This window comes from Monopterus albus, unplaced genomic scaffold (assembly GCF_001952655.1).
Source record: "Monopterus albus unplaced genomic scaffold, M_albus_1.0 scaffold6.1, whole genome shotgun sequence".
NCBI classification, from domain to species: Eukaryota; Metazoa; Chordata; class Actinopteri; order Synbranchiformes; family Synbranchidae; genus Monopterus; species Monopterus albus.
The window spans coordinates 1,219,748-1,247,449 of NW_018127886.1; the positions used below are offsets into that span (position 1 = coordinate 1,219,748).

The 27,702-nt window shown below is 40.8% G+C and overlaps 1 protein-coding gene across 1 annotated transcript in view; it reads left to right on the forward strand.

Moving 5' to 3' along the window:
- LOC109968705 (neuron navigator 1-like) overlaps positions 1–27,702 on the forward strand; it is a 78,584-nt gene that overhangs the window by 29,045 nt on the left and 21,837 nt on the right. Inside the window, exons 7-8 of the mRNA XM_020615180.1 lie at positions 855–957; positions 2,630–2,956. Of these exons, the coding sequence (XP_020470836.1) occupies positions 855–957; positions 2,630–2,956 (430 nt within the window). The remainder of the gene's footprint in view (positions 1–854; positions 958–2,629; positions 2,957–27,702) is intronic.

Genomic DNA, 27,702 nt, shown 5'->3' on the forward strand with positions numbered 1-27,702 from the left:
CAGCCAATTTGGTGTTGCAGTAGCTTAAGTGTTTTGAACCGTTTTAGAAAATCTTATTGTCTTTGATTGCATCCAATCATCCAAAATCCCGGGGGGAGCAACCACAAGACACACACACATGCACACACACATGAAACTGCAGTGTGGCTGGATGGTCCAGCATGAACTGGCCCAACCTGAGCAGATTACAGCATATTAGGAAGGGGTGAGACAAATGATAGTGTGTAAGAAAAAAAAAAGAGGCTTTTGGTTTATTCTGCAATCAAGCAGGCAAGGAGCAAAAGGGCACACTGCAGTGACCAGGCACCGGGGCATTGTGGTTAGAGAGGAGTGGAGGTCTTCTCTGTTTTGACTGCCTTCATATTAAATTCATTTGCATCATCTGGAAAATACAACTGTGCTTGTATTGCCACTGTTACCATTACTATAATGCGATTAGCACTATTGTTTTTTGTTTGTTTGTTTTGTGAGCTCCGTCATTTTAATCATTTTGTTCCCCTGTTATAGATTTGTAGCCTTTTGTAGATGATTAGCTGTAATCCCAGATTTTAGCTGCTGAGTTCAGGGACTAAACATCATATGATTAACATTACAGTACACAGTATGATTATCAGTCTGCATGAAGAGTTTGAGCATAACCAGTTCAGGAAACATTCATCAGCATAATTTATGAACTTATATTTTGTCATGTTTTGTATCTGTTGTTATTAATTCCATGTTCATGTAAGTTTGGACAGGCAGTCAGTGTTTTTGTTGTCCTCTAATTCTGTAACATGAAACTTCATCTCTAAAAAATATTCCTTGTTGTTTGTGTGTGTGTTTGTTTGCATGCATGTTTGCGTGCACCACTGCAGACCCGGAAACCCAGAGAAAAAGAACTGTGCAAAATGTCCTGGACCTTCGACAGAACCTGGAAGAAACCATGACCAGCCTGAGAGGGGTGCAGCTCAGCCACAGGTCAGCCATACAAACACACATGCAAAGGCACAAAAAGGACTGGTTCAATAGAGGCAAAAAGAAAAGAAAAGGCCCACAAAAAACAAGCCAGGAATAGTTAGTTAAACAAAAGAACAGCGGCTGAGAAGGGCAGGTTCTTATTGACTTTGCTAACAGTGTGTTTGTGTGTGGTGGTTAACTGCCTGTGGCCTGTCAGATCAATATCGCTATTCCTGATAGACCAGTAGTCATTAGTCTCTTTTTTTCACCTGCTCTCCCTCTGCATTGGTTGATACTGAAGTGAAGGATTAGCTCATAGCTGACTTCAAAGCCTACCCTGCCAATGCACAGTCATGACTCACATTCACACACACAACAAGGCATATAATAATGCTCTGATTTACTGTGTGTGTGTGTGTCCTCTCCCTGCCTGTGCTTCCTATCTGTCATTCACTGACTTTGGTTGCTTTCAGTGCATCTTCAGATTTTGTCCTTGAGAGCTTCTCCACTGTCTGCTTGTCCATGGGTCTCCTGCCATGTATCATCTCTCTGTCCTTCAGTGGGAGCTCCCTACATTACAAGCAAATTAGCAGATGGTTCCCTACTGGAATATGTTTCCTTTGCCATTCATACTTTTATCGTAGTGTAATGGCCTTGAATAACACCCTGCTTTCCCCAAAGACATATATTCTGATTTGAGGTCTACAATGTCTGCAGAAGTTTCCTGTGCAAACAAAATGTCATATTTCCTATGAAAAACTAGTGAGAGAGCTGTACAAATGAAATAAATGGTCAGGGAGCAAGCAAACTGTTTTGTCTACACAAATTTTCTGCAATATACATTATATGCATTACAAGGCCAGTAAAAAATCCATTCTAAGATGACTGGTAGTATCCTCTCTCTCACCCTCACCCTCTCTCTACTTTCTTTCTGCCTGTTTTATGTTAGTGGTTAAGCCTTTCATTTGAAAATGTCTCTATTTATCCTTGTTGTGAAGATGATTCTGTATCCTGAAGACAAGACTGATGTTAACATAGCTGGCAAGTGCACATGTTGTCACACAGTGTGAGACCCAGCAACTTTTAATATGCTAATTCTCGTCATTCTCTCCCCAGGCACTAAGCAGTGACGTGCTCTGCTGCTTTAGCAGAAGGGGATGCATGTGATTCTGAAGTTAGCGAAGCTGGAATTAGTAGCTTCACACCAGTGTGTGCTGAAAATAAGTGACAGTGCTATGCAGTTTCACACTAAACACAGAGCACAGAGGAACATGAAGGAATAACATAAAAACACACATGCATTTCTTATGCATGTGTACAAATATACAAAGGCACCTGGATACCAACTAATCCCTGAGCCCTTTTAAAATCAGTATAAGACTTTTTACAGTGCGGTCTCTCTGAGGGAAGATAATGCAGGGCGGAGAGAGAAGACAGATGATTGGCTGGAGGAGGCATATTCTGAGCTTTACTGAGAAAGAAAGAGGAAATTCAAGACAGACATTCACTTCATGGCTGTGCTCAACTTTCTCAGCTCTTTAGGGGATCTCACTGCTGTGACTATTACACACACACACACACACACACACACACATATATACGTATATATGTATATATAGGTGTGTGTGTGTGCATACGTATGTATTTTCACCGCTTAAGAACTCTGAAACATGCCCTCATTTTCATTCCACAGCTCTGTGGAGGGGACCATGTGCTATGACAGCGATGAAGCTGCCGCTTTCTCCATTACCAGTCTATCAAATCGCTCCTCTCCACTGTCATGGCGCCAGGGTCAAGCCAGCCCCCGTCTGCAGGCTGGTGATGCTCCATCAACAGGCAATACCCAGTTAGATGTTCCCTTCCGGATCAGCCACACCTCTCGTATCCAGCTCATCGAAGCCTTGAACGACTCAGATCCGTCCCTCCTTAAGGGAGATTACCTCAGTGACAGTGAACTCTGTGGGAAGAGCCCAGAGGAAGATGATGAAGACGATGGTGATATTGATGATCTGGGGAATGGGTAAGTTATGTTCTTTTTTATTTTAAAACTGTGTTTTACCTGAGCAGCATATTTCCTATTTTATGATCCTGCAGGAACCAAGACACTTGTGTCTTATTACTGACCTTGTCTGTGAGGTGAATCCCTCAACCTGTCAACTTTTACTATACATCCCCACAGCTGCAGCCAGGCCTGCAGTTAGTTATTTACCAGCACAATAAGGCCTCGATAAGCCCTCCTGTAATGCATCACATGCCCCCCTCATAACATCTGCACTGACACTGACAGCTGTTGCCCCCCTGATGCCGTTGGCTCTGCCACAGTTAGGAAACAGCCCTGCAGCAGAGTCCATGAATGATATCACCATCATCAAGCTCCCTCACAGAGCTCATCCTGACATATTCAGCTGTGAACCCACCAGCTTTGTCTGCAGGATTCCATGTGGATGATCCCTTACAGAGTCGGCTCCTCAGAGTCCCCCGACAGAGCTAGAATATAGATGTATTTTGGAAAACCGGTGATGGCCAATGTGGAATCAGTCAGAGCTGTCAAGTTCAGAATGAGTTTTGTTTTAAATTAGCAATGGATTTCTTAGATGAAAAGATTTCATGTTGCGATGACATCAAAAAACAAAGCCAGACTTAGTTCAGCTTCAGAAATGATCATCTCACTGGCATGTTGGCTCTGTTGTGTAGTGATTGATTGTTACCCCGGCGGTAGATGTTTTGAAGCTTTTCTCCCTCTTATAATTGGTACATCTTCTAAGGTATTGCTTACACACACCTTTCAGTTCAGATCATACATCACGGCTGCCTGTCTACATATCTACGGCTGCCAAGCAGCTTATAAAAAGTTTGCTGTTGTCTCTAATTTCCCTTAGTGAACTGCTGAATAATGGACTACAGCTGAACAGTCCCAATCATGTTCATGGGAATGTGTTTGGGTTATTAATGACAGAGATGAGAGATCACGCTGGTACTGTAGCTGTTGTTTGTGTTGGAATTGTTGTTGTCTCTGTGACTTGGTGACCATTCAAGATGAATTTCAAGTTTCCAGAACGACTGAAGAACGATCTGAGTTGTGTTCCCTGGATTTTCTTGGTTAGTTTTGGAAAACTTGCAGCTCTTGTCCCAGTGCGAGGTGGTATGACACAATAGTTTTCACTCAGTTGCACAAACAACATTATATTTCACCGACCAACTCAAAGCACAGAAAAGAAAAACACATTATCTCATTGTAAGCTGTTCTGGCCACGGCTTGACATCTCCATGGCAATAACAAAAATGCACCCCCTTCACCAGAAAATCAATTGTAACAACAGTCTGGTACTGTCTATCTGGTCATGGCCTCAAATTCAGTGGTTAGACAGGTTTATATGTAAGGAGCCAACACAAAAGCCAGCATTTACTGATTGGCTAGAGGTAAAACTGAAAAAGAGATGATAGACAGGCAGGAAAAAAGCAACTGTAGCTTTTTATCTCTTTTTGCTTAAGATCAAATTATGTTTGATTTCATTTCTTTTTCTTTAAAATCTTCAAAGCTGCACTGGTTCATTCAAGGAAAGGAATATTGTGTGCTATCTAGTGTAAAGCTAAACAGTACCTCTCAAAGAAGTCATCTATTCATTTCTTATTTTTTGTTATTCTTAGTATAGCTCAATCAATGCAAAGTCTTTTAGACCAATACCGATTTCAATTGTGAGCTTGTTAATAATTATATATAAATGTTGTTTGTATAACCCATAGCATAATTAAGTTTCTAAAACATTTATATTGTTTTTTAACAACTGCCACCAAGACAGTTACAATTTAAGCAATATAAATGTACCAAATTATTAACTTATTATCAAAACTGTTCTCCATTATTTTTTTCTGTTCACTAATTAATAGACTTATCACCTGCCTCAGATATTTTCCTTTACAACCATTTGACCGTGGGCCACTAATGTGAATTTGCCTGCAGCAGCTTTACTCTGATATGCTTATAACACTAGAGCGCAGGCTGTGCTGCTCTTTCCCCTTATTTTGCTCTTTTCACCCTGTGAGCTTGATATGCTGTAGCCCCCTGCTGCTGTACTCTCCCTTATCTCATAATTTATTACACATCCTTATCCATTATACATACAGAACATACTCTACACTGCCATATGTGTTCTCAGCATATATAATACATCAGATTTCCTCACATACACATTTGCTATTTGGGTTAGACCTCATCTCTTTGTTCTGTTACGCATAAAAGAAAACAGTGTCTTAAAATGCAAACGTGGTCGCAAACATGTATGGATGAGCAGGGGTTTACTCATTATGGGTGTCACTGTGACTCACTTGAGTTATATTGTATAGGCATGAATCACATACAAAGGTACATTTCCCATGACTCTACTTTGACCTGCTTCAGACCCTACACTCACACGCATTGAGTCAGGATACTTTATGTCAGTCGCACATTTCCTGTGCTTTTCTATCCTGGGCCTCTGCTTGTCTGAAGAGTTCCCTTTACATCTGGAACCACACACACACACACACACAAACGTCCAAATCCAGTTGCTTTCATGGTTGTTTCATGGAGGTAATAAAACTGAGTGGAGTTGGTGTGTGTGTATACAATAGGATTATATGACAAACCTGAATGAAGCATAAAGTCTACATTCAGTCAGTGTCTTAGCCTCATCTGGCCTCGATAGAGAGTATTGATTGGCATTGTTGTTTGAGTAGTGATAATGTGCTCAACATGCACATACACACGTGTTGATAATTGGGTCAGCGTGTGGCTTGTTTTCTGCCATGCTGGGCGCAGACAGTTTTGTTTCTGGATGGAAGAGCACCCATCCTCAGTGACCTCCCATTAGTAAACGCACAGTCTCCATTGTTACACTATGAGATAAGATGGTTCACTACACCAAAGGCCTACATTATGAAAATGTTCATTTGGAGCAGGGCAAACACGCACACATAAGCACATAATGTATACACACACTAAGCTCCCTGAAGCTTTTCAGAGTCTGCTGCTTTAAATCTTGTTCTGTTTGCTTTCTAGAAAAGCAGAAGTACACTGGTTGCAGTTCGTGTCAGTCAAGCACAGAGAACTGAAAGAGGAAGTTTTTATTATAGAAGTGATTCCTGGAATAAGGTTTGATGTCATTACTCACTTCTGCCACGTGTCTGCCTCAAAATGTTTGGCCGTATTCAAACAGCGGACATCATTATTAAGCCCTTGTCTGACAGCTGTCTGATAGTATCGATGGTTAAGTACTTCTAATTAGGTGTAACTCAGTAGACCTTGCCATTGCCTCTAAATCTTATCTCCAGTGTGACATGGCTTTAATGCTGAAGAACACACTCCTAGTTTATGTGTGTGGGTCTGCAAATGTGTGTGTGTGTGTGTGTGTGTGCAGTTTCTTTTCCTATGTCAAGCTCAAACATGCTGTACTCTGCCCCCATCTACTGGCCAAAAACTAGAACCACACACACTAAGAACCTTATTTGGCCTGACGTGTCTAATTAATGAATTCCTTTTTCCACATCTGGATCTGATTTATGTTACAGGTGACAGACCCACTCACTCATGTACTTAGTCACTCTCTCTTTTTCTGTCTGTGTCATGCAGACTCGCACACAAACACACATACACACACACCTTCTGCTGATGTGATCCTCAGTGGACACACCCATGGCTTCCCTCCTTGCTCAGAACCAGACCTTTACACTATGACTCAGACCACAGTCCAGTTACAGATCTTCTCCCAGTACAGTTCTTCACAGATCTGAAATGCTTTGATCACTTATGTTTTACTGCTGCATCTTTCCAGAATTTGTATCAAAACCTCTTTAACTTAACTTGACTTTAAGTTCTTTTACCTTCAAAATGACTCCGAACCCAGTTTTTCTGTATTTATTTTTATTTTATATGTTATAGATTATGGCACTAAGGGAGGCATGCATGGTTAGCACATATACTACTGACTGTTTTTGCAAACGTTTATTCCCAAGCAGCCGGTGATTCCATAACATTTCCATAAGGTATGGGCAAATTATATGGGCATATATTTGAAAACTGAATAATGGATCACCATGAACATTCAGTCTGCATATGTGAGTGTGGTGCAGCAACAATACAGACTTTTCAAATCAATCTGGACATAAGCTGCTTTAATGGAACAATAATGGAACTCAGAAAGCAACATTAAGGCAGTTCTAGTGTTTATTGTGGTTCATTACACACCTCAAACAAGCTTCAAGTCAGAGTCAGCCCGCTGATTTTTGTACCTTATGGAAATCCATAGAAACAAATGATTGCAGGAAGAGCAAAAACATTAATCAGACATTATATAGCAACTTTTATAAAATGGCCGTTTGTGTTATTAATTTGGCAGGAAAAAAGCTATTATGTTCTTTGTCACCGTGTCTTTCTCTTTGTCTGATTGACATAGTGTATCAGAGACAGCGTGATTCACATGAAAACCTGATGAGCTGCAGACTGAGGTGGTCTTCAGGTGGGCGATGGGGCATGTGTTGCCCTTGTCATCCACTACCTGCTCTTCTCTGGGCCTTGCTGGCTCTGTGCATGCTCCGGTCGCTCTATCTGCTCAGTGCCGCGTGTAATCAATTACATTCCCCGTCAATATTGAGGCAACTTGACTAAGTGGAAGGTCATGTTCTTTCTTTGTTCCAGCACTTATGGGCAAAACCTTAAAGAGAACACCCATGGAGAAAACACACACGCACACCTCACAGGTCTTAATTAATTAAACCATTCACCATGATCACATTAGCATATATGAACAGTCATATGGCGATTACATTAGTCTGTATTCTTCTCTACATGCAGTTTGTGAAGCTTTTCAGTTTCATTTTGAGTTAACACATGAAAGTCACACAAATGATTATTGTATTTAAATCATATCTTTCTGCTCAGTTTGTATTTAAGTACGTATATTGTAAGCCTATTTTACGTAGGCATGATGTAACTGGCTCCAGCTGTATCAGCAGGACGCCGCTGACAAACAATAATGACAGTAATCTGTTTGTCTGCTAAAGTGGCACAAACTCACATCCACCCACACATGCACCCATATACACATAAAAAGGCATACACGCATACAAATACACGAACACATTAAAAGATTTAGCAGAGTAACATATGGGGCTACAGAGGGATTTGCAGTCATCGAAACCCCAGGACAATCCTAGTTCACATATGGGTCTCATTCACCAAACAAATTTATTCCTAAAACCCATTTATGAAGTTTTCACAAAGATTCTAGCGTTCACCAATGTTTTCTTATCTGGGATTTGTCCATAGGTAAGAACAGAATGTAACGCACTCAGGAGCACACTTACATTGAGGGATGACGTTTGTGTGGCATGATCTTCAGTTTATATCAGTTCTACAGCTTTATAATATTATAACAATTAAATTACAATAACAGTTTTGTCATTATGAGCATTCCTTTAATATTTTTCCCATTATTTTACAAAGCATTTTAAAATAAATGAACACAACACTAAAAAGTACAGCAAGCATTTAATTGCTTGTTTATAAATCAATGTTTTAAAATATATTTAACTTTTAGCTTAGAATTGGGAAGCACCTTACTTAAAAACCAAACATGTTAAAGTGCATATCTTTATTCCTAATTTTTGTTCATTTCTCTGTCTCTTGGATATTTTGGCCAGTGTGTAAGCATTTGGTTGTCCAGCACCGCATCTGAGATCAGACTCAGGATAGTTCAAGGGGCCTGGGTGCACACATGGAGGTCTGCTCAGCTGACGAGACAGCCCTGTATGGCCCCCATGCACTGGTCCAGCTCAGATAACTCGGGGCCAGGCTGTCCTCCTCCACTGGTCACAGCGTCTCTCTGCTGTGTTTGTTTTGTTGCCTCTGTTGTGCGGCCTTCTCCATTTAAAATCTCCACTGAATGAGTTAGGAGCATCCCATTTCTCTCTTTTGTTTTATTTTATATCCACTACTGATGCTACTAAATACAGTATGTCAACTCATTCGTTGTTCTCCACTTCATAACTACTCAAGTTTTTCTCTGGGTTGGAGTTCATTGCTCCACTGTCTTTGGATTTTGGTTGTAGCATTCCAGGCTTTCTCAACTTCTCTTTTGCATTTTCTGCATGAGATGTGCGCCCGTGGCCCTGAAGTCTCACACCCTTTTATGGGCTTTGGCAGGGCGCTAACCTATGTTACTTAGGAACGATTGGCACCCACTTTCAACTTACGAACATATGGCTTTCATCAATATAAGAACACAGGTGCCAACAATTCTGTGGTTTAAGAACATGTTCATGAATCAGATGTAGACCTTTCTTAAGAACAACCTACTATAAAATGTAAGGAAAATACTTAGGAAGATGTTGGTGAATGAGACCCAGTGTCCTTATGTACTTACTCTTGTGTTTGCTGAGGCTGTGTGAGCCACATGGCTTCATGGTTAACCTTCCTAATGCACTACATTACACCATGTAATTTATTTTAAGACTGAACATGGAGACTTTCTTGTAATTGTCAGTTTACTGGTGGTGACTTTCCCTTCTGCTTAAGAAAATATTTGCTTTACTTCTTTTGTTTTTGCCACTTGCTTTTTCTTTCCATTTCTCCATCTGTCCTCACACACATACAGCATATGAAGAACTGCACACATACACTGGTGTTAATATCCAAGTTGACTGCAGTCAACCGTTACAGGAATGCTTGACTTCTACTCCTGTAGGTCTCCATGGATATGTTTGGTTTGACTATGGGCCACTTAATTATTGTGAAACATGCTGATGTTGAGCAACAAACGCATTTGGGATCAGAGCTTGGGGGGCTAAACTTACATCCCCGAATTTTCCCACATTCTGAGAGTAAAGAAAAGTCAAGAAAGTTAATCATTTCTCTGTTTCCTTGTTATTTTTCCTTGAACCTTTATGGCATCTAGCTCCTATTCCTAATATGACTATGCTCAGTTTCTCTTGAAGGCCATGTCCTTCATCTTCCCTCCAGCCCACCACCTACACAAATGCCAAAACCACTGTTACGGCTACTGTTGCTTAGACGCCCCCAGTGCTGAGGCCTGGTAAATCCCTGTGGAGACGCTATGGTATAATCTCTGCTAATCCCTGGCTTCCTTTTCTGGAAAGGGTTGGGAAGGAAAACGAGAACTCAAGGACTTGGACAGCAGTCTGCAAGGACAAGTGGGTGATATTGGGGGTTACGATGGCCATTGTGTGTGTGTGTGTGTGTGTGTGTGTGTGTGTGTGTGTGTGTGTTTATGTTTGTGCATGTGCAGGACCCCCACATACTTCAGAGGCTTGTGTTACTATGTCAACAATATGAGCATACAAAGAAAATAAATGGTGTGTGTGTGTGTGTGTGTGTGTGTGTGTGTGTGTGTGTGTGTGTGCGTGTGTGCGTATGTGAATGGAACTTCTTAAATGACAAGGGTCAAAAATTCATGACTTTTGTCCGATGACTAATTTCACCTTATTTCTTTTAAGTAAAGAGACAGATCTTTTTCTTCCTGGCAATGTTTTGAATATGTATTTTCTTTTCTTATGATCACACTGAACCTACAGAAGAGATAAAAAGGGGGAAATGACCTGAAAACAGAAATTGATGGCTACATGATGCTAAACCAGCAAGCACACATAAAAAACCTTGCCTCTGAAACGTTGAAGAAAAGCTTCATATTACATTTCTTACTGAGCAATAACTCAAAGAAATTATTTTGTACAATGCATTAAAATTTTATAAAATATGTTAAGGGTAAGTTCACCAAAATTTCAACTAAACTCTGATTTGCCTTGAGTGATATCTATATCCACATTATGAGAAATTTGTCTCTGAGGTTTTTCACTCAACCCCAGTGCAATGGAAGTGAGTATGAAGAACTCAAATTCAGCAGCGACATATTTTTCCACAAACTTCACTGTGGCGAACTTTCATTGGAGGTACTTTTTACAGGAGAAAAGTTTCTAGTGAAAGCTGGTTTTAACATGACAAGTAACTTTAATATTTTAAATCTTACCAGGTTTTTATTTTTTTTACACAAGATACCACAGTAAAAATAAGTAAAATAAGTAATCAAGCTGTTTTGAGTTTAGCATTAGCTGCATTGCTCTAGAGATGGCCTGGTCTGTTTCCACACCTCTTTGGTCCACAATACCTTGACAGTTATCAGATATATTAAGGTGAAATGTTGCACTGGCATTCATGGTCCCTGGAGGATAAATCCTGCTGACTTTGGTGATCCCTTGAATTTTCTTCTGATGTTACCATTTTTTGGTTTGAAACCCTTGAATTTTCTTCTGATGTTACCATGTTTTGGTTTGAATGAAGTGCCTCAACAACCATGAAATTTGGTTTTGAGACATTATGTTCTTTTATAGGATGGACTGTAATGACTTGGCATGACTTTTCATGTTGCACCCCCATCCATTTGTTATTTTTATGACCAAATACGTGTAAAACTAATGACATACCCACAGACTTACAGTAGCTATGCTCGTTTTTACAGCTAATTAGCAATTGTTAGAATGCTTTGTGCTACTGTACGCTAGCACAGTGAACACACTAAACATTATAATATCAGCATGTTAGCATTGTCATTGTGAATATCAGAATGTTTATTTGTGTTAGCTCCAAGCACAACTTTGCTTAAGTATAGCAAGAATAACCTCACAGAGCCACAAGTATAGCTGTAAACTTTATTTATCATTATTATTATTTGTCTAGTACTATTTTAAAGGTCAAGAGAGAACTATTGATAGTGTGTCTTACTCAGTGAATTGTTAAGAGAAACAGGGACAATGTTTCTGAAAAAAGATGTTTCTGCTGAATTTTGTTTTTGTCTAAAATGTGTTTTTTTAACGCTGTAAACATCACAAACAAAACCCTGTATAAATGTCAGAGGCAGATATTTCAAAACCCAGGTACCTAAAACTATGAAGAGGTTAATTCACAGTATACAGGATATGCATGGCCAAACACCACCAGAGGAAAGTAAGATACTAATTTGTGCGAGTGGAAAGTCCATTTGAAGTGCACTTTTGTTCTCTTTTATAAATTTTTTTTATTTTAAACCTCGTTTTGAGTTTCAAATTAGGAAATTCCTGTTAAGAGAGAAGTTGAGGAAATGACCAGGTTCACTCCTCAGAAGATTGGTTCCCACAGTAAAAGACAGGCTTCCCAAATGCACGCACCCTCACACACACATTCACCTTGCACTCACTCATTCATACTTTCATCTTTCTATTCAGCTTTCAAAGTACACGCTTAGTTCCTCTGTAGGGGGTAAATGAAACGGCATGGTTAAGGACAAGCTTTTTAGGAGCTTTGGGTGGAAGCTGCCTCAAATCTTTGCTACACACACATACAATATGCACACTGGAGCTGAGCCTTGGAAGTTTTAGCAGTGGGGTGCTATGGGGGCTTGTAATACGCATAAGAATTAACCTTGCTTCCCGCCCAATGACTCCCACAGTGTTATTCTCTGGGGTTGTTTCGACATTAGTCACACACTTTTCTTTCTGCCCTCCTGCAATCATTCCCCCTTTCTGTTCTGCTCATTACACCATCTCTTAATCTCATCTTTTCCTCTATGAACCAGTACTCCCCACACTGAACATGTCTTCATTATTTTTCCAGGAGGCACAGGCTGCTGTTTTGTTGTTCTTTCCTTTCTAGAAAAAGCATCTTTAAAGTCATGTTTGGAGCAGTTCCACTTCATATTATAGACCTCAAGAATAGCATCCTCTTCGAGCAAGAGCCTAATTAGAAGCTCTTGGTGGTCCCAGCATGGAGGGTACCTGAGTTAACTACAGGAGCACCTTTTCAAACTTGGACATACCCTTTGATGTTCAGACTTGAGTGTGTTACTGTGAGCTCATGTGTTCAGCATTTGGGTTTTTTAAAACCTTGGTCTGTTGTTAGTCAGCTAGTCTGAGCATGCAGGCTGGTATACAAACTATGGTTGCACTCTTCCTTTTGGGGAGGAGGCTGCAACAAAAACAGGCAAAAGAATGCATGTGTGGGTGTGTGGTTTCAAACATTTTTACATATTATTTATTAAGAGTTTAATAATTAAAATCTCTGTCGGAACTTTATGAATACCGTTTGATTACATGTCATTGTCAGTGATGCAACATATTGTAAATAAACCACCTCAACCATCTCACCACAAGGTCCATGAGTTATCCATTTGTAGGTTTCATAAAAACTCTTAATGAAATGTACATTATAATCTTTCATTCCTTCATATTAGCACAAATCCTATAGCCAGGATGTCAAAAAATTGTTTAAAACTCTCAAAAAATGTGAACATCTACAATTCCATGATAACTATGTGACTTCATCTGCTGAGGAAGATCATGTGATACAATCCAAAGCTCCAGGACCTTGTGGACCGTGTGGTGAGATTGTTTTGCAGGCCAAAGTCAAGAATTAACCACACAACTGACATGTGATTCAGGTTCAAATGTTGATAAAATCTGATTGGTGCACTGACATTATGTAACAGCTGAACCTTGCCCCATTCAAACCAGTGAGAAGAAGAAATAAGGGAATCTGCCATGTAAAATAATCAAAACTGTTCGCCCTTTGCCAGAATATTGTGCGTTTGTCTGGGACCTGATCACTCATAATAAGAAAAGTGTATAAACACATACTAGAGATTTGCCATATTTTAAATTATTCTTAATATTTAAAATATTTATGATAAAAATTGATGGTGTGTGCATGTATGAGAAAAGCAGGTGTAGTATAAGTCAAAGAAAAGACGGTTTGGGCTGACACTTAAACAGAAGAAAGTGAAAAGGTAATAGGGCAACACAAAAATGTCTGTGTGTGATCATGAAGAGGAGCATTCAAGCATGTTAAATGTGTGGAGGAGTGTTTTATGTGTGTTTGTACCATTTGTTGTGCATTTGTTTTTTATGTGTTTGTATGTGTGTGTGTGTTCCTGGTCTGATAAGGGGGATGAGCTTTCCCAGGTCTCTTGTCTCTTTCATCAGCACGAGTGACAGGTTCCCAGGGGCATATGGATGACCCTGTCTGTATATTGTCATTAAACAGTTACATCACCCCCTAATTATACTGGCCTACCTACCAACACACACACATGTACATGTGGGCATTGAAAACGAGCACTGTGGTCTTAGATACTCTGTGAAAAAGAGGGTAGCAGTGACAAAATAGAAGCATAAAAAGAGAGGGAGAGCGAGGGCTTGTCTGGACATGAGTCAGTGGTCAAAGTAAAAGTTGGCCAGACAGAGGCAGAACCCTGGCCAGCTACCCTTTCCTGAAACTCGGATAAAAGTTGGCTTAAATAAAAGCAAAGGCTCACACTGAATTAAGGAGGACTGCAAGTGTGTGTGTGAGAGAAAGAGAGGGGGTTTTTGTGTGTACAGTATGTGTGCATGTAGAAACTGTTTTCCTTTCTCTTTATTAGTAACACTAGGCAACAATGATGGCAGCGGCTCCACACACCTGCGGGTCAGCTTGCCAATGTGCCAGTCAGACTCCCACACATCACACACATACACATACACTGTGTACCCACCTGGCCCTGCATGGTATGGGTGAGCAGCAGCATGAAGAATCCTGTCTTTGTCCCCTCTGCACTTAAAGTGAGCATGTTAATGATCTCCTTTTACTGTCTCTATGTGTTTTTTAATGGCTCTATTTCTATCACTTGTCTTTCTTTAACCACCACTATTGTCTTTGTCCTGTCTTTTCTGAAAAGGCAGTGTTAATTATCCCACCCCTCGCACCCTCCTTCCTGACTGTCTGTTCTTCTCTCACCCTTCATTCATTTATTGAACCCAGCAGACAGGCAGATCTATTCACTGGGGTCCACTCAGTGCTTAAAGTGTTTAAACACCACTGGATGTTGTGAGGGGGCAGAGCTCTGGGCGACTGGATACATGATACTTGCTCTGTTGCTCTGCAAATCACCAATCGCCAATACACATTCTGTTACAATAGAAACACTAGAGGCATTTAGACTTATTTATTCCACCGATGGTTTGGCTATTAGCCAGCTTTTCTTTCAGACACTGGGAAACTATTGAGAATGTAAGAAAGTTTGTTTGTTTGCTTGCTTGTTTGTGAGAGGAGCATTCAAGCATGTTAAATGTGTGGAGGAGTGTTTTATGTGTGTTTGTACCATTTGTTGTGCATTTGTTTTTTATGTGTTTGTATGTGTGTGTGTGTTCCTGGTCTGATAAGGGGGATGAGCTTTCCCAGGTCTCTTGTCTCTTTCATCAGCACGAGTGACAGGTTCCCAGGGGCATATGGATGACCCTGTCTGTATATTGTCATTAAATAGTTACATCACCCCCTAATTATACTGGCCTACCTACCAACACACACACATGTACATGTGGGCATTGAAAACGAGCACTGTGGTCTTAGATACTCTGTGAAAAAGAGGGTAGCAGTGACAAAATAGAAGCATAAAAAGAGAGGGAGAGCGAGGGCTTGTCTGGACATGAGTCAGTGGTCAAAGTAAAAGTTGGCCAGACAGAGGCAGAACCCTGGCCAGCTACCCTTTCCTGAAACTCGGATAAAAGTTGGCTTAAATAAAAGCAAAGGCTCACACTGAATTAAGGAGGACTGCAAGTGTGTGTGTGAGAGAAAGAGAGGGGGTTTTTGTGTGTACAGTATGTGTGCATGTAGAAACTGTTTTCCTTTCTCTTTATTAGTAACACTAGGCAACAATGATGGCAGCGGCTCCACACACCTGCGGGTCAGCTTGCCAATGTGCCAGTCAGACTCCCACACATCACACACATACACATACACTGTGTACCCACCTGGCCCTGCATGGTATGGGTGAGCAGCAGCATGAAGAATCCTGTCTTTGTCCCCTCTGCACTTAAAGTGAGCATGTTAATGATCTCCTTTTACTGTCTCTATGTGTTTTTTAATGGCTCTATTTCTATCACTTGTCTTTCTTTAACCACCACTATTGTCTTTGTCCTGTCTTTTCTGAAAAGGCAGTGTTAATTATCCCACCCCTCGCACCCTCCTTCCTGACTGTCTGTTCTTCTCTCACCCTTCATTCATTTATTGAACCCAGCAGACAGGCAGATCTATTCACTGGGGTCCACTCAGTGCTTAAAGTGTTTAAACACCACTGGATGTTGTGAGGGGGCAGAGCTCTGGGCGACTGGATACATGATACTTGCTCTGTTGCTCTGCAAATCACCAATCGCCAATACACATTCTGTTACAATAGAAACACTAGAGGCATTTAGACTTATTTATTCCACCGATGGTTTGGCTATTAGCCAGCTTTTCTTTCAGACACTGGGAAACTATTGAGAATGTAAGAAAGTTTGTTTGTTTGCTTGCTTGTTTGTGAGGAAGGAGCATGTCATCCAGTGCAGCAGTGTGGCTCACTGGTGGGTTTTTAATACTTTCAGGCCAACAGTGGAGGTCTACAGCACTTTCCCCCAACATATTGACCTGGAAACGTCCATATGAGTGTCAATTAATTAAAGAGCTAAAAAGGCAAAGCAGGTTTTGCTGATCTATAAAGCATTAGCAAATGATTAATTAACCATTAGTAAGGTGATATTTATAAATTAATTTCAAAGTATCCATAATAAAGAAATGCTGCCAGGAGTATGTAAGCAAAACCATGTTGTGTAAGGCTTAAAATGTAATTTAAAAGATTATACAAAGGAAAGAAAGTGGTACCAAGTTATACAGACAGGTAATAGGACCATGCTGAATAATGTTAGGCCTAACTTAACTTCTCATATTTAGGATAGGTACATTTGTCTAAAATGCCAATGCATTTGCTTGTAAGAATTGATTAAAAATGTATTAAGATTAAATATTAAATATACTAAGTTACCCCTAAGCAGCCAAAGCCACAGGCATGCCTTACTGAGGACATGTACATATATAGAGAGCTTGTATTATTATTATTTTATTTTTACAAGGAATTTAATTACTTGTGTCTCCATTATCATATAGGCTGTAATTGTGAGCAAAAATCAAAATGATTGCCAGTGTTCACAAGCACAGACTTGGTATCTGGGTGTTGAGTGAGTGGAGTCAGTGGAGTGTCTCATGTGTGTTGATTAGAGATTTTAAAATGTGTGAAAATGTCTGACATGTCGCTTCAGAGAATGTGATGACTGCGCAGTTATCTTGCGGCTGAATACGCGTTAAAGCATCCATGCGCTTTTGAAAAAGGCACAGCTGGTCGCGATCAGTGAAAGGGGGCCGGAGGAGGAGGAGGAATTTGGGGTGTTGCCTTTTCATCTATGCCTCTCTCCTTCCGTGAGCTGTGTGTGAGAAGGAGAGAGAGACTATGTGCTTTGGAGGCACTGCGGGAGTGGTTCATTCATTTAGCGTTGCTGACGGTAACAGCAGCGGACGGCACCGGTTGGATTTTCTCTCTCTAGCTTCAGAGTCATTGCAGCGGGATATGCCAGACGGGAACAAAGCGGCGTGAAAGCTGAATTGTAGAATGAGCGGGCGCGTGCTGAACAGGAAAATGCTGCAGCACCCGGCTCCGCAGCGCGCTGGGAGGACAATGCACTTTGTATCAAGGTAATGGATGAGACCAGACCCTGCATATGACTGAGAATGCCGGTCTAGTGATACATCGGTGACTTTACTTTAATTCACGTAAAAGCAATACTGTTACGCGGTATATAAAGTGATCAACGTGTTTGTAGAAGCTCCAGTGGAGCCAGTGCGTAAAAAGCAGCACCAGCCTCATTGATACAACTCAAACAGCGGCATGGTGGCACGTTTTATTATTGTGAGTGGCATGCGTTCAGGTTAGCCTGTTATATTTCAGTCTAGACCCCGACCTTTGGTGAGCACATAGAGTAAGCTGCAGTCTACAGCGTATAGGCACCTCAATGCGCAAAGCCATATGTTAAATACTGCCGGTTACTGTAATGTATTACAGATAGCAATTAAAAGGCAGGTTAATTTTCCTGTCTTGACTGTATCAAAGAAAACACACTGCTGTAAATCACCTAATGAGATTACAGGGTGATGGTGGACCTGAATGATTCTGTATTTACGTTGAATACGATGACAACCGGTTGCTGGTATTTGGTGGCTCAGTCAGCAGAGGCAAGTATGTATGTGAATGTGTGGGTGGGTGTGTTCACATCGATCCGCTGTGGACCGGACCGCATTCTACTGAACGGCTGACCTAAATTCTGAACGACGCCTTTCACCAGTATATGCTGTGATTGGGCGAAAAGCAGCAAGCCTCCCCCAAATCATCCTTATGCTCAGGCCATGTGAGAATTATCTAACTGTATGTCTTGATGTGTGGGCTAATATAGGTCATTTGATATGAGTAGGTTGGTGATGGTGACATACAGTATATGAAGCAGCATAAAGAGAGATGTAAAATAGAAAAGTAATATATTGAGAGTTGTTTATATGAATACTCCTGGAATTGGTTTATTTTGTAGGTGCATTAATACAACATGGACAGATAGAGATGCTCTTAATGTATTGATTCATTATGTGTGAAGGAGTTTAATGGGGGGGGGGAGCAGGTCAACTTTGCTCTTTTTGCTCAGCTGACCTTAATAGCATCCATTGACCCTTTATGTAAACCCATTAGTGCAGAGTGGCCCAATATCAGAGCATTAGATACATGAACAGAGCACACAGATGCACATAACTGCACACAACAGACAGAAACACTTGTGCCATCTAACCTGCTGTCAGTTTTGGGTCCCACGGGACCAACTAGGGTGCTTTTATCTGTGTGTTTGAATTGGACATGTGTGTTTAAACAGACTGGCTGTCAAAAGTCTGATAAATGGTCCAGTACATACAATCTGAAAAGCACACACACACACACCGTTGAGGCAGTCACCAAACTATATGATTCAAGCCAGAGGTGAGTCTTTTGCATGTAAGCCAATGTATGGGTTTCAGCGTGTGTGTGTGTGTGTGTGTGTGTGTTTAATCAAACATAAAATATGCATCATTAGCTAATCTGTTCCAACCAACACAAAAAGATGTGATCAGCCCTGTTAGTCATATTGAAAGCAGTCCAACACCAACGTAATCTGTGTGTGTGTGTGTATTTTGAACACTGCACAACTTCTCAGCATGGCCTGCCCGTATCTAGATCCACCCTTTGTTCGCAACACAACTTCATCCAAACAGTGGATTTGCAAGTGTGATGATGTCACTCATTAATGTGCCACACTGAAATCCTCGGTTTCTTTAAATTAAATAAAAAGACAAACACAATTAGTGTGATGCAGACCATATCATAGCTGACATGAGCCATTTAGCTGTGCATGGGTAGTGTTGGTCACTGGTTTAACAGCTGCACTGACTGGTTGAAAGCTTTAACAACTAACTGTCAGCACGATAATATCTATCTGTATGGAGGTGTGCAGAGAAATGTACTATCACCACACTATAGAGAAATACTGATCAGGTTTGACAAGTGACATCTGTCAACTGACAGTGCCAGAGATTTCTAACTTTGAAATTTTAGTGAATAAAATGTTTGTTACCCAAGTTACTTAGGCAATTTAGAAGATTTTCACTGCAAGATGTGAAATGCTGTCCATAAATGCAGCATCACAATACTCTGAAAGCTTTGATGAAGTTTGAAGACGTTATCTTATGAACAAAATGTATGCTAGAGTTTAAGGCTCAGAGTCAGATAGATTAAGTTGTTTTGGAAACACACTTTGCTGACTCAGACCATGGAAATTAGAAGGGTCAACAACCTGCTGACAATATTATCACACCCATATGAATCATGGTGCATGAACAGGATATTACTCTGCAGCACCCAAAAACCTCCACGCAGGTCCAGATAAATTTGAACATTCAAATTAGGCATTTGTATTTTTCTGTTCACTCAGTTGTGCTTTGGGGTTTTAAAAATCAAAACCATGTAAATCTCTTCTATGGGGCATTTAGAGTTTACTTTATGCAGCAAATGACCAACCAGACCACATGGCAATTTATTTATATGTGTGAAATTTTCCAAGAAAAGCTTTATTTGCACCATCCACACTGCCACTTTTTAGATTTATACACATATGGCTTTATTTTCTGTGACCAAATATCCTAGGTCAGTGGACAGAAGGTCAAAATGGAGAAGACCCCAGGGCCAGAGTCATTATGCAGCCAATTGCTCTTGATGTCTTATAATTGAGTGAGCAAGCTTTCCCTGTCTAAAAGGAACTGATACATGAAAGTGAAACAGCAGATGTTTGTAACCTGTGTTTATTAGACATATGCACTGTTTTATTATACACACAGGAGGCTGTATTCACTTATAGAACTCATATTTTCATGAGGTAGTGTTGTTCCCTGTGGTTTAGTGAGTTTCACACTTAGATCAAAACCAAAAGAAGAACCTACAGACAGACAGCACTGCATCCTAACAGGCCTGCTGGGGCTGAGAGAGAGAACTATAGGTTTAACTTTAAGGGCCATGGTAAAAACAAAATAACCTCTGGATGTGATTTTCACCTGGTGAAGGACAATGTATAAAGAGCTCTTGCACTGAAACCTTCAGGACTGTCTTTAAGTTTAATGAAATGAGATGATTCCTCAACTATGTGTTAGAGCAATGAGCATGAGGCCGAGGATTCTGGTTTTAATGACATCTGGATTTGTCGTTTTATTTTTGTGCGCATCCCCGGACTCGTGCATTGGTATGCATATGGCTGTCTGCATATGTTGGAGAATTAGGGAGTGGGACCCTAGAATACACTCTCTGGAATGTGAAGTGTGTGTTTTGAGCAGCCCAATGGCAAAGAATGTCTCCTAAACTCACTGTAACAACTTCAAGTGGCATGATCGGAGTGTGTGTGTGCGTTATGGGTGACAGGTGGTGATGGGTGCGCCTCAGGGCCTATGGATCCCAGAACCATGTGTTATGCAGGCATATACTCAAACATATTACACACACTACAACATGTCTGTCCTCCACTGCATGGCAGTAATGTGTATCTTTTAATAGGTGTCTGCTTTATCTCAGCCAGAAGCAGTGAAACACTATCTCTGCTCTAGTCGATGGGCCTTTCATCCTTTTTGTTCAGCTAGTGTTTGGACAACCTTTAAAAGGTCTGTAGTGTCTTTGTGTAGCTTGATTTGATTTAAACAAAAGCTATGCAGTTGCATTTGATTCAGGTTCTCACGTTCTGCTTTCTTTATCTTCTGTCTTGTTCTTGCTGTCAAAACATATCTAGTCTTTTCTTACTACAGAACTGACTTAAGAGATATTGCTTGGCCTCCTAAGCACCGTGAGCCAACAATTCACTGATCTACTCCAGCACATTTAACATCTCACAGCAGTGTGGACACTGACTGCTATAGTCTGTACTAATCTAGGAGATTAGCATATAATCAAGATGATTAGCTGTCATCATAAGAAAACAGATATAGCCATCAACTTGAAGGCAATGATGCCTTCTGAAATCTTACTTACAGGTCTGTACAAATTGTCTTGACTGAGGACAGACCTTTTCCCATGAACTCACACCACACTAATATCATATTTCCCCTTTCTGCTATATCTGCATGAGTGTGTTTATGACAGTGGTGGCAGGGTTCCCTATTTTGGTTCATTTGATAGTGCTGTAAACATCAACAACATCCTCATTACTATAAATTAATATCAAGGTATAAACTTGTGTCTGGGCAAAGATTTTACTTCCCAAATCCACCGTTTTATCATTGTTGTCATCTTGTGTTTATTCTGATGTGTTACAGTGATTGGGCACGCTTGGAGCATGTCACTGTTCTCAGTTCCAGACAGCTGACTGTTGCTTGGTTTCTGTTGCTCCAGCCTTTGTTACTTTAATGTTTTCTGTTGATCAAAAGGCAGTTGTCAGTAGAACTGTGTTTGCGCGTATGTGGCACTGTTGTCAGCACAGCTGCTTCATGTTAACAGCAACCTGGAAGTAGCGTTCTTCACTCAAAAATGGTACCTCCCTTTTCTCTTCCTCTTTTTCTTTTTCTTTCTCCTATTACTGGTCCCCCTTTTTCAAACCAAAACATCCCCTGCGTCCTGTTAATTCACACAACCGTTAAGTCAGCTGACATGTCTGGAGGGAGGCCAGAGGTAATTCTACCCCAAGATCTAACCCCTGTCCTGGGCCTCAGCCTGCCGGGGTTCCCCTTGTGAGCTCCGCCCTGGTTCTTAGCACTTGAGCTGGGCTGGGGTGTTATGTAGGAAGCGCTTATCGCTGCATCCCAGACTGAATTGCTTATGATGATGATTTAAAAAGCCATTCCACCTTGTCCCAAGAGTACTGTCCCTCTTCTGCTTCCTGCTCTCTTACAGAGAAGAAAAGGGACTTTAGAGGTCAAAGGTTACTGGGTCACACTAGAGCTCTGCTGGTCTACACCTTACACACATACCTGGAATCACTCTTATCATGCTTTCTGAATGTGCATAAGAATTTTTAAAAAAGATTTCCCCCCTTTTAGGCAATTAATGATTTATTTTATGATAAGGTTCAGAGTGTCCTTGTTTAGACCCAGGAACCTTTAAACTTGAACAGAGTTTGAGCTGGTTAAGAAGAAGACAAATACAAAGAAAATGGAGAAGACAAAGAAGAAGAACATGTCTGGTTGCTCTCAAGGAGTCCTCTGTACGGTTCACCTCTCCCAGCTCCTAGTGTTTTCCTTTTTGGGGCTTACACCATAAGAAGATCAAGACGACCCAGTGGGTGTCAGCTTGATCAACAGTCACACAATTTTGGTTCCAAGAGAATTTCACAACTCAAAATTCCTTGGAGTCTGACCTGTTTCATTTCACGAGGATGAAGAACATCAGAGCCAAGTTGAATCTTGGCTGTGAACTCTGAACAAACTTCATCCCTCCACCTTGGGGAAGTCAGGAGGAAAAAGAAGATTCAGAGATGAATTTACTTTCCAAGGAAAATATAATTGAAACAGTCTCTCCTCTAATTAATCTGTACAGGTGCCTCTGTCTGTCTACCTTCTCTAGATGCAGATGAAAGAAAAACCTAGTAAAGGGGGGGGGGGGGATTGCCTTAACATCCAGGGTTATGTTTTGCAAATTCAGAACACGGTTCATTCTCTGTGATGACCATTTAGGGGTGTGACCTCCTTTTCCCCTCCTGTCCTGATCCTGGTGGCAGATGGAATTAGCGTTAATTACGAGCTCATTAACTCCAGCCTGTTCTGTAATCCCATGTAATGCCCAAATGCTGCTCTGTGCGTGTGTGACTGCGTGCCTGGTATTACTCACATTGTGGGGACTCCACCTTCCTTGTGGGGACCAGATGCTGTGTGTGTGTCCAAACAGCTATTGTTCCATTTCACGTCATGGTAATAGTAAGAAAAGGAAACGGTAAATAACATGGAAGAGGAAATTAATGTCTCTGGGTGTGCATCCAAAGGCACGCTGCATGTGCAATCAAGTTTCTAATTGGGTCTTGTCAGTGATTTACTGTAAGTGTTTAACAATACAACTCAGCAGAGATTCTTTATTGAGTAGCTAATTAAAATCTGTTTTAATGACAAATTTGTTGCCATTTACTCTACAAGTGCTTCAAATATCCAGACAACAACACGCCATCATTAGAACACAGTAGTATCAGTAATATATCAGTGAGACTAAATGTCAGCCTAGAACATGTAGCAGTGTGTTTTTGATAAGAACGTATCATGGCTCAAGAGAGCAGCAAATGGCTGATACTTTATGGAAATGAGCAGCTAAAATGACATCTGTAATCAATCTGCCTGCATTTTTAAGTACAATAACAGAGACAGTAGGCAATGTATACCGCGATCGCTGTAGTCACAGTATGTCTGCAGCGGCTTGATGTTTACGCTGTGTTATGTCTATTGGCCTTATGTGTCAGAGTTTGAGAGTTTCAAGATGTAACATGGGTTTGGACTACAGAGAACAATCTTATATAACCCTATATGGTGCTGCAATGATAGATCATCCTCTGCTGAAATACACAGCATCTTTAAAAAAAAAATCTGTGTGACCTGCAGACTGCTTTAAATGTTCAGCCAGCATCTCATTACTATGTTAATCTTTCATATTTCCACTCTTTTTTGATTAGAAAATAACACTTGTATTAGGATAGGCTGCTCTGCCTAATAGCCACCACAGTAATTCAGGTATCTGTGTCTATAAGTGTGTGTTTGTTTCCTGGTGATAAGCTGCTTAAGTGGTCCAGGGACCCATAGTGATAGCCATCTGTGCACACAAACTCACCCTCTCTTTAGATTTTGTCAAGTAAAGGATCAGCCACACATATCTGATAGGGGTTACGAATGTAGTCATTATGATTTTTATGGTACTATAAGATTGCTTACACTTGAATTGACTATACAGCATTTTCAAGACTCATGGTCCGTGTAGCCACGACTGTATTGGAGAGAGGAGGCACTGATGATGGGTGTGGCTGGTCGTGCTGCTCTCTCTCCTGCCAATGAGTCATTTTGCTTTGTGATAGTGTGTGTTTGTACCAGTGTCACTGTCAATATATGTGAGAATCCCTGTTGGGTTTTCATCCTTTTTCATGTGTTCAGACCCTTAGAGAATGTTTAGCAGACAGCCAGTCCTAATGTTGCAGCTGAAATCAACTGCCCATTTTCTTGTAATGGTTTGCAGACAGCTAAACAAGCACAGACAATCATCTCACCCAACTGTCATCGCTTGCACCAGTCACAGTCTCACATATTTACTCTTCAGAGAATCTAACGACTTCAGCAGCCCTTTCATGTGTGCCCCCTTTGGTTTCCGAGCTGGCTGCCCAGTGCCAGTCTGGCAGCGCCCTGCTTTCCATTTGCCTGTGAAGGCATCACTACAACCAGGAGCCCATCTGATTTAGCCATTTGGGTTCTTCCATGTGACACAGTGGATTTTAATAGAAATGGAAAGTTCCTGTCCACTGTATGACTGCAAAAATACTTTCCATGCATTTACACAATTTTGAGACAGTGTCACAACATCCCCCTGGATAGGATGGAACAAAGAGGTAACTCCTTTATTTATATCACCACATTAAAACTATATTTAATAAAACAACATTTATATTTAATATTATATCATTCGCAAGACCTGGAACCTTTCTATCCCTACTCCTATGTCATTACGTGCATGTCCATCCATCTGTTTTTGTACACATTTGCATTGTGTCAGTCCTGTGAATGACTGTCCAGGGTGTACCCCACCTTTCACCCAGTGTCAGTTGGGATTGGCTCCAACCCTCCGTGACCCTCTACAGGATAAATGGTACAGATAATGGATGTATTGATAATGAAATTTTCGTGGACTTGTTATTGATCTGTTCTTTAGTAGTATGCCTCACTAACATTTTCTATCTAATGTATTGACTATTGATGAGATAATTACCACATTGTTTTTATTAAACCTCTCGTTGTAAGACATTACAGGTCAGAGTTACAGTCTCCCTTTACCATCACTGCCATTTTCTGACAGTGCAGAAAAACCAGAAATCACTTAATTGTTTCTAAACATCTGCTTAACCCAGCGGAGAAGAGCTTCAGCATCATGCTCCTCAGAATGGCCTTTATGCAGTGTTAATAAATGTTTGTTTAGATGGAACAGCTTATCAACTAATACTGTTAAGGCTCCTATCTAAGACTGTCAGGAGTCCAACTACCAGCAAGCACACAGACCACAGGCAAAGCTGTTTTGTTTCTGCAGTGGCTTTTTCTTCTCTGTGGATCTATTGTATTTCTCTCACTTTCTTTGTCCCATCCCTCAACCTCGGAGAGGTCACAACAAGGAGAGGAGAGGATAGAGGGAGGCGAGAGTGCAGAGCTCTCATAACGAGCTGCAAAAAAGACCATTCATGTTTATATCAGAGCAATTAGCTCCATAGTCTGAATAGAGGAGCAACACAGAAGCCTGTTAATGAAAGTTGGCTATTTAGCTCAGCAGCTATTCAGCTAGTCTTTTGATAACTCCTGAAGCTCAGTGTTTGTGTGGGTGTGCAGGTCCTCTTTGCAAGCTGTGAGGAACAAAGAAACCATGTCTCTGTGAAAGGAGGATGTGGTTAATGTTGACCCCCCATGACCTTTATGAATAAGGAATATTTTAGCTATTTCAAATATTCTGCTTGACAGATTCTCCCTTTCTGAATGATAATTAAACCCAACCTTACTCTGGGCCCAAACTCTGGCTTTTATTTCCTAGGTGCAGTTATAATATCATGAGTAGGAAACCACTCGTGTGCCACTGGTTCAAGATGTCAGAATACAGTGTGTCCATGTGGTATATTCTCTGCTTAGCTGGGTCAGGTGGAGGTGAAGAATGGGTTTAATCAAGCACATCTCAGCTTAAATGACATTTATTGCACCCTAAATTGAATCAGCATTGATATTTATTTTGCTCATGAAATTACAGTGATGGGGTAACATTTTTCAATGTCTCTCTTTTCCCCCCAGCTGCATTTTTGTCTTAGCTTGAGGTCAGGCCACAGTAGGGCAATGAAATTTAACATACAAACTCAGATGTCGTTCATAGCCATTGTTTACACCTTATATTTGAATGAAATTATACCTTCATGATATTTCATACAACCACACTTTTCTCCATTACATCTGGTATGTTGTGGCAAGAGATTCTGTGTTTTCAGGATGGGCTGTTGCACTGTAGCTGACTGGTGTTAGTTTGCTTTTGAAAGGAAGATATATTGTAGGTCGGGCTTATTTAAATGATTATAAATGGCTAAAATGGTGCTTGCTATGACACACTAGCTCATCTGTGAAAGAGATGATGTAGATGAATTAGGAGCTAATATTATCCCTCAGTCTTTGCAGCTGCAGCTGAAGAATGAAAAAGCTGACGTGGAGTGAGGAAAGATTATAACTGGAGATTTCAACAGCTGCTATTAGTGGAAGGAAGGATGGAGCGGATTGAGGGAGAGGAGGCAAGTTGTTGGAAGTTTAAAAGGCAACATGAAAAACTGTCCTGTTGAGAGAGTGCAGTGTCCTGAGAAGTTGAGGATGTTCTCTGTGCCGTCAGCAGCACTTCTCTCTCCACTATAGCTCTGTCACGTCAGGTCTTTCTTTTCCTTCCACACACTACTTCACCCTCTTCTTTTAAGTGTACCTGTGTTTCATCACCCTCTTATCAAGCTCAGACTTCCTGTTATCTCACCCAGTAGAAATGAGGTAGGACTGGATGACAGTGTGGCCACATACAGTGGTGTGAAAAAGTGTTTGCCCCCTTACTGATTTCTTATCTTTTTGCATGTTTGTCACACTGTAATGTTTCAGATCGTCAAACAAATTTATATATTAGTCAAAGATAACACAAGTAAACACATCATGCAGGTTTTAAATGAAGGTTTTTATTATTAAGGGAAAACAAAATCCAAAACTATAGAGCCCTGTGTGAACAAGTGTTTGCCCCCTAAACCTAATAACTGGTTGGGCCACCCTTAGCAGCAACAACTGCAATCAAGCGTTTTCGATAACTTGCCATGAGTCTTCCACAGCGCTGTGGAGGAATTTTGGCCCACTCATCTTGGCAGAATGGTTGTAAGTCAGCCTATCGCACCTGAGTTCAATTTCTCTAGCCACACCCAGGCCTGATTACTGCCACACCTGTTCGCAATCAAGAAATCACTTAAATAGGACCTGCCTGACAAAGTGAAGTAGACCAAAAGATCCTCAAAAGCTAGACATCATGCCGAGATCCAAAGAAATTCAAAACCAAATGAGAAAGAGAATAATTGAGCTCTATCAGTTTGGAAAAGGTTATAAAGCCATTTCTAAAGCTTTGGGAC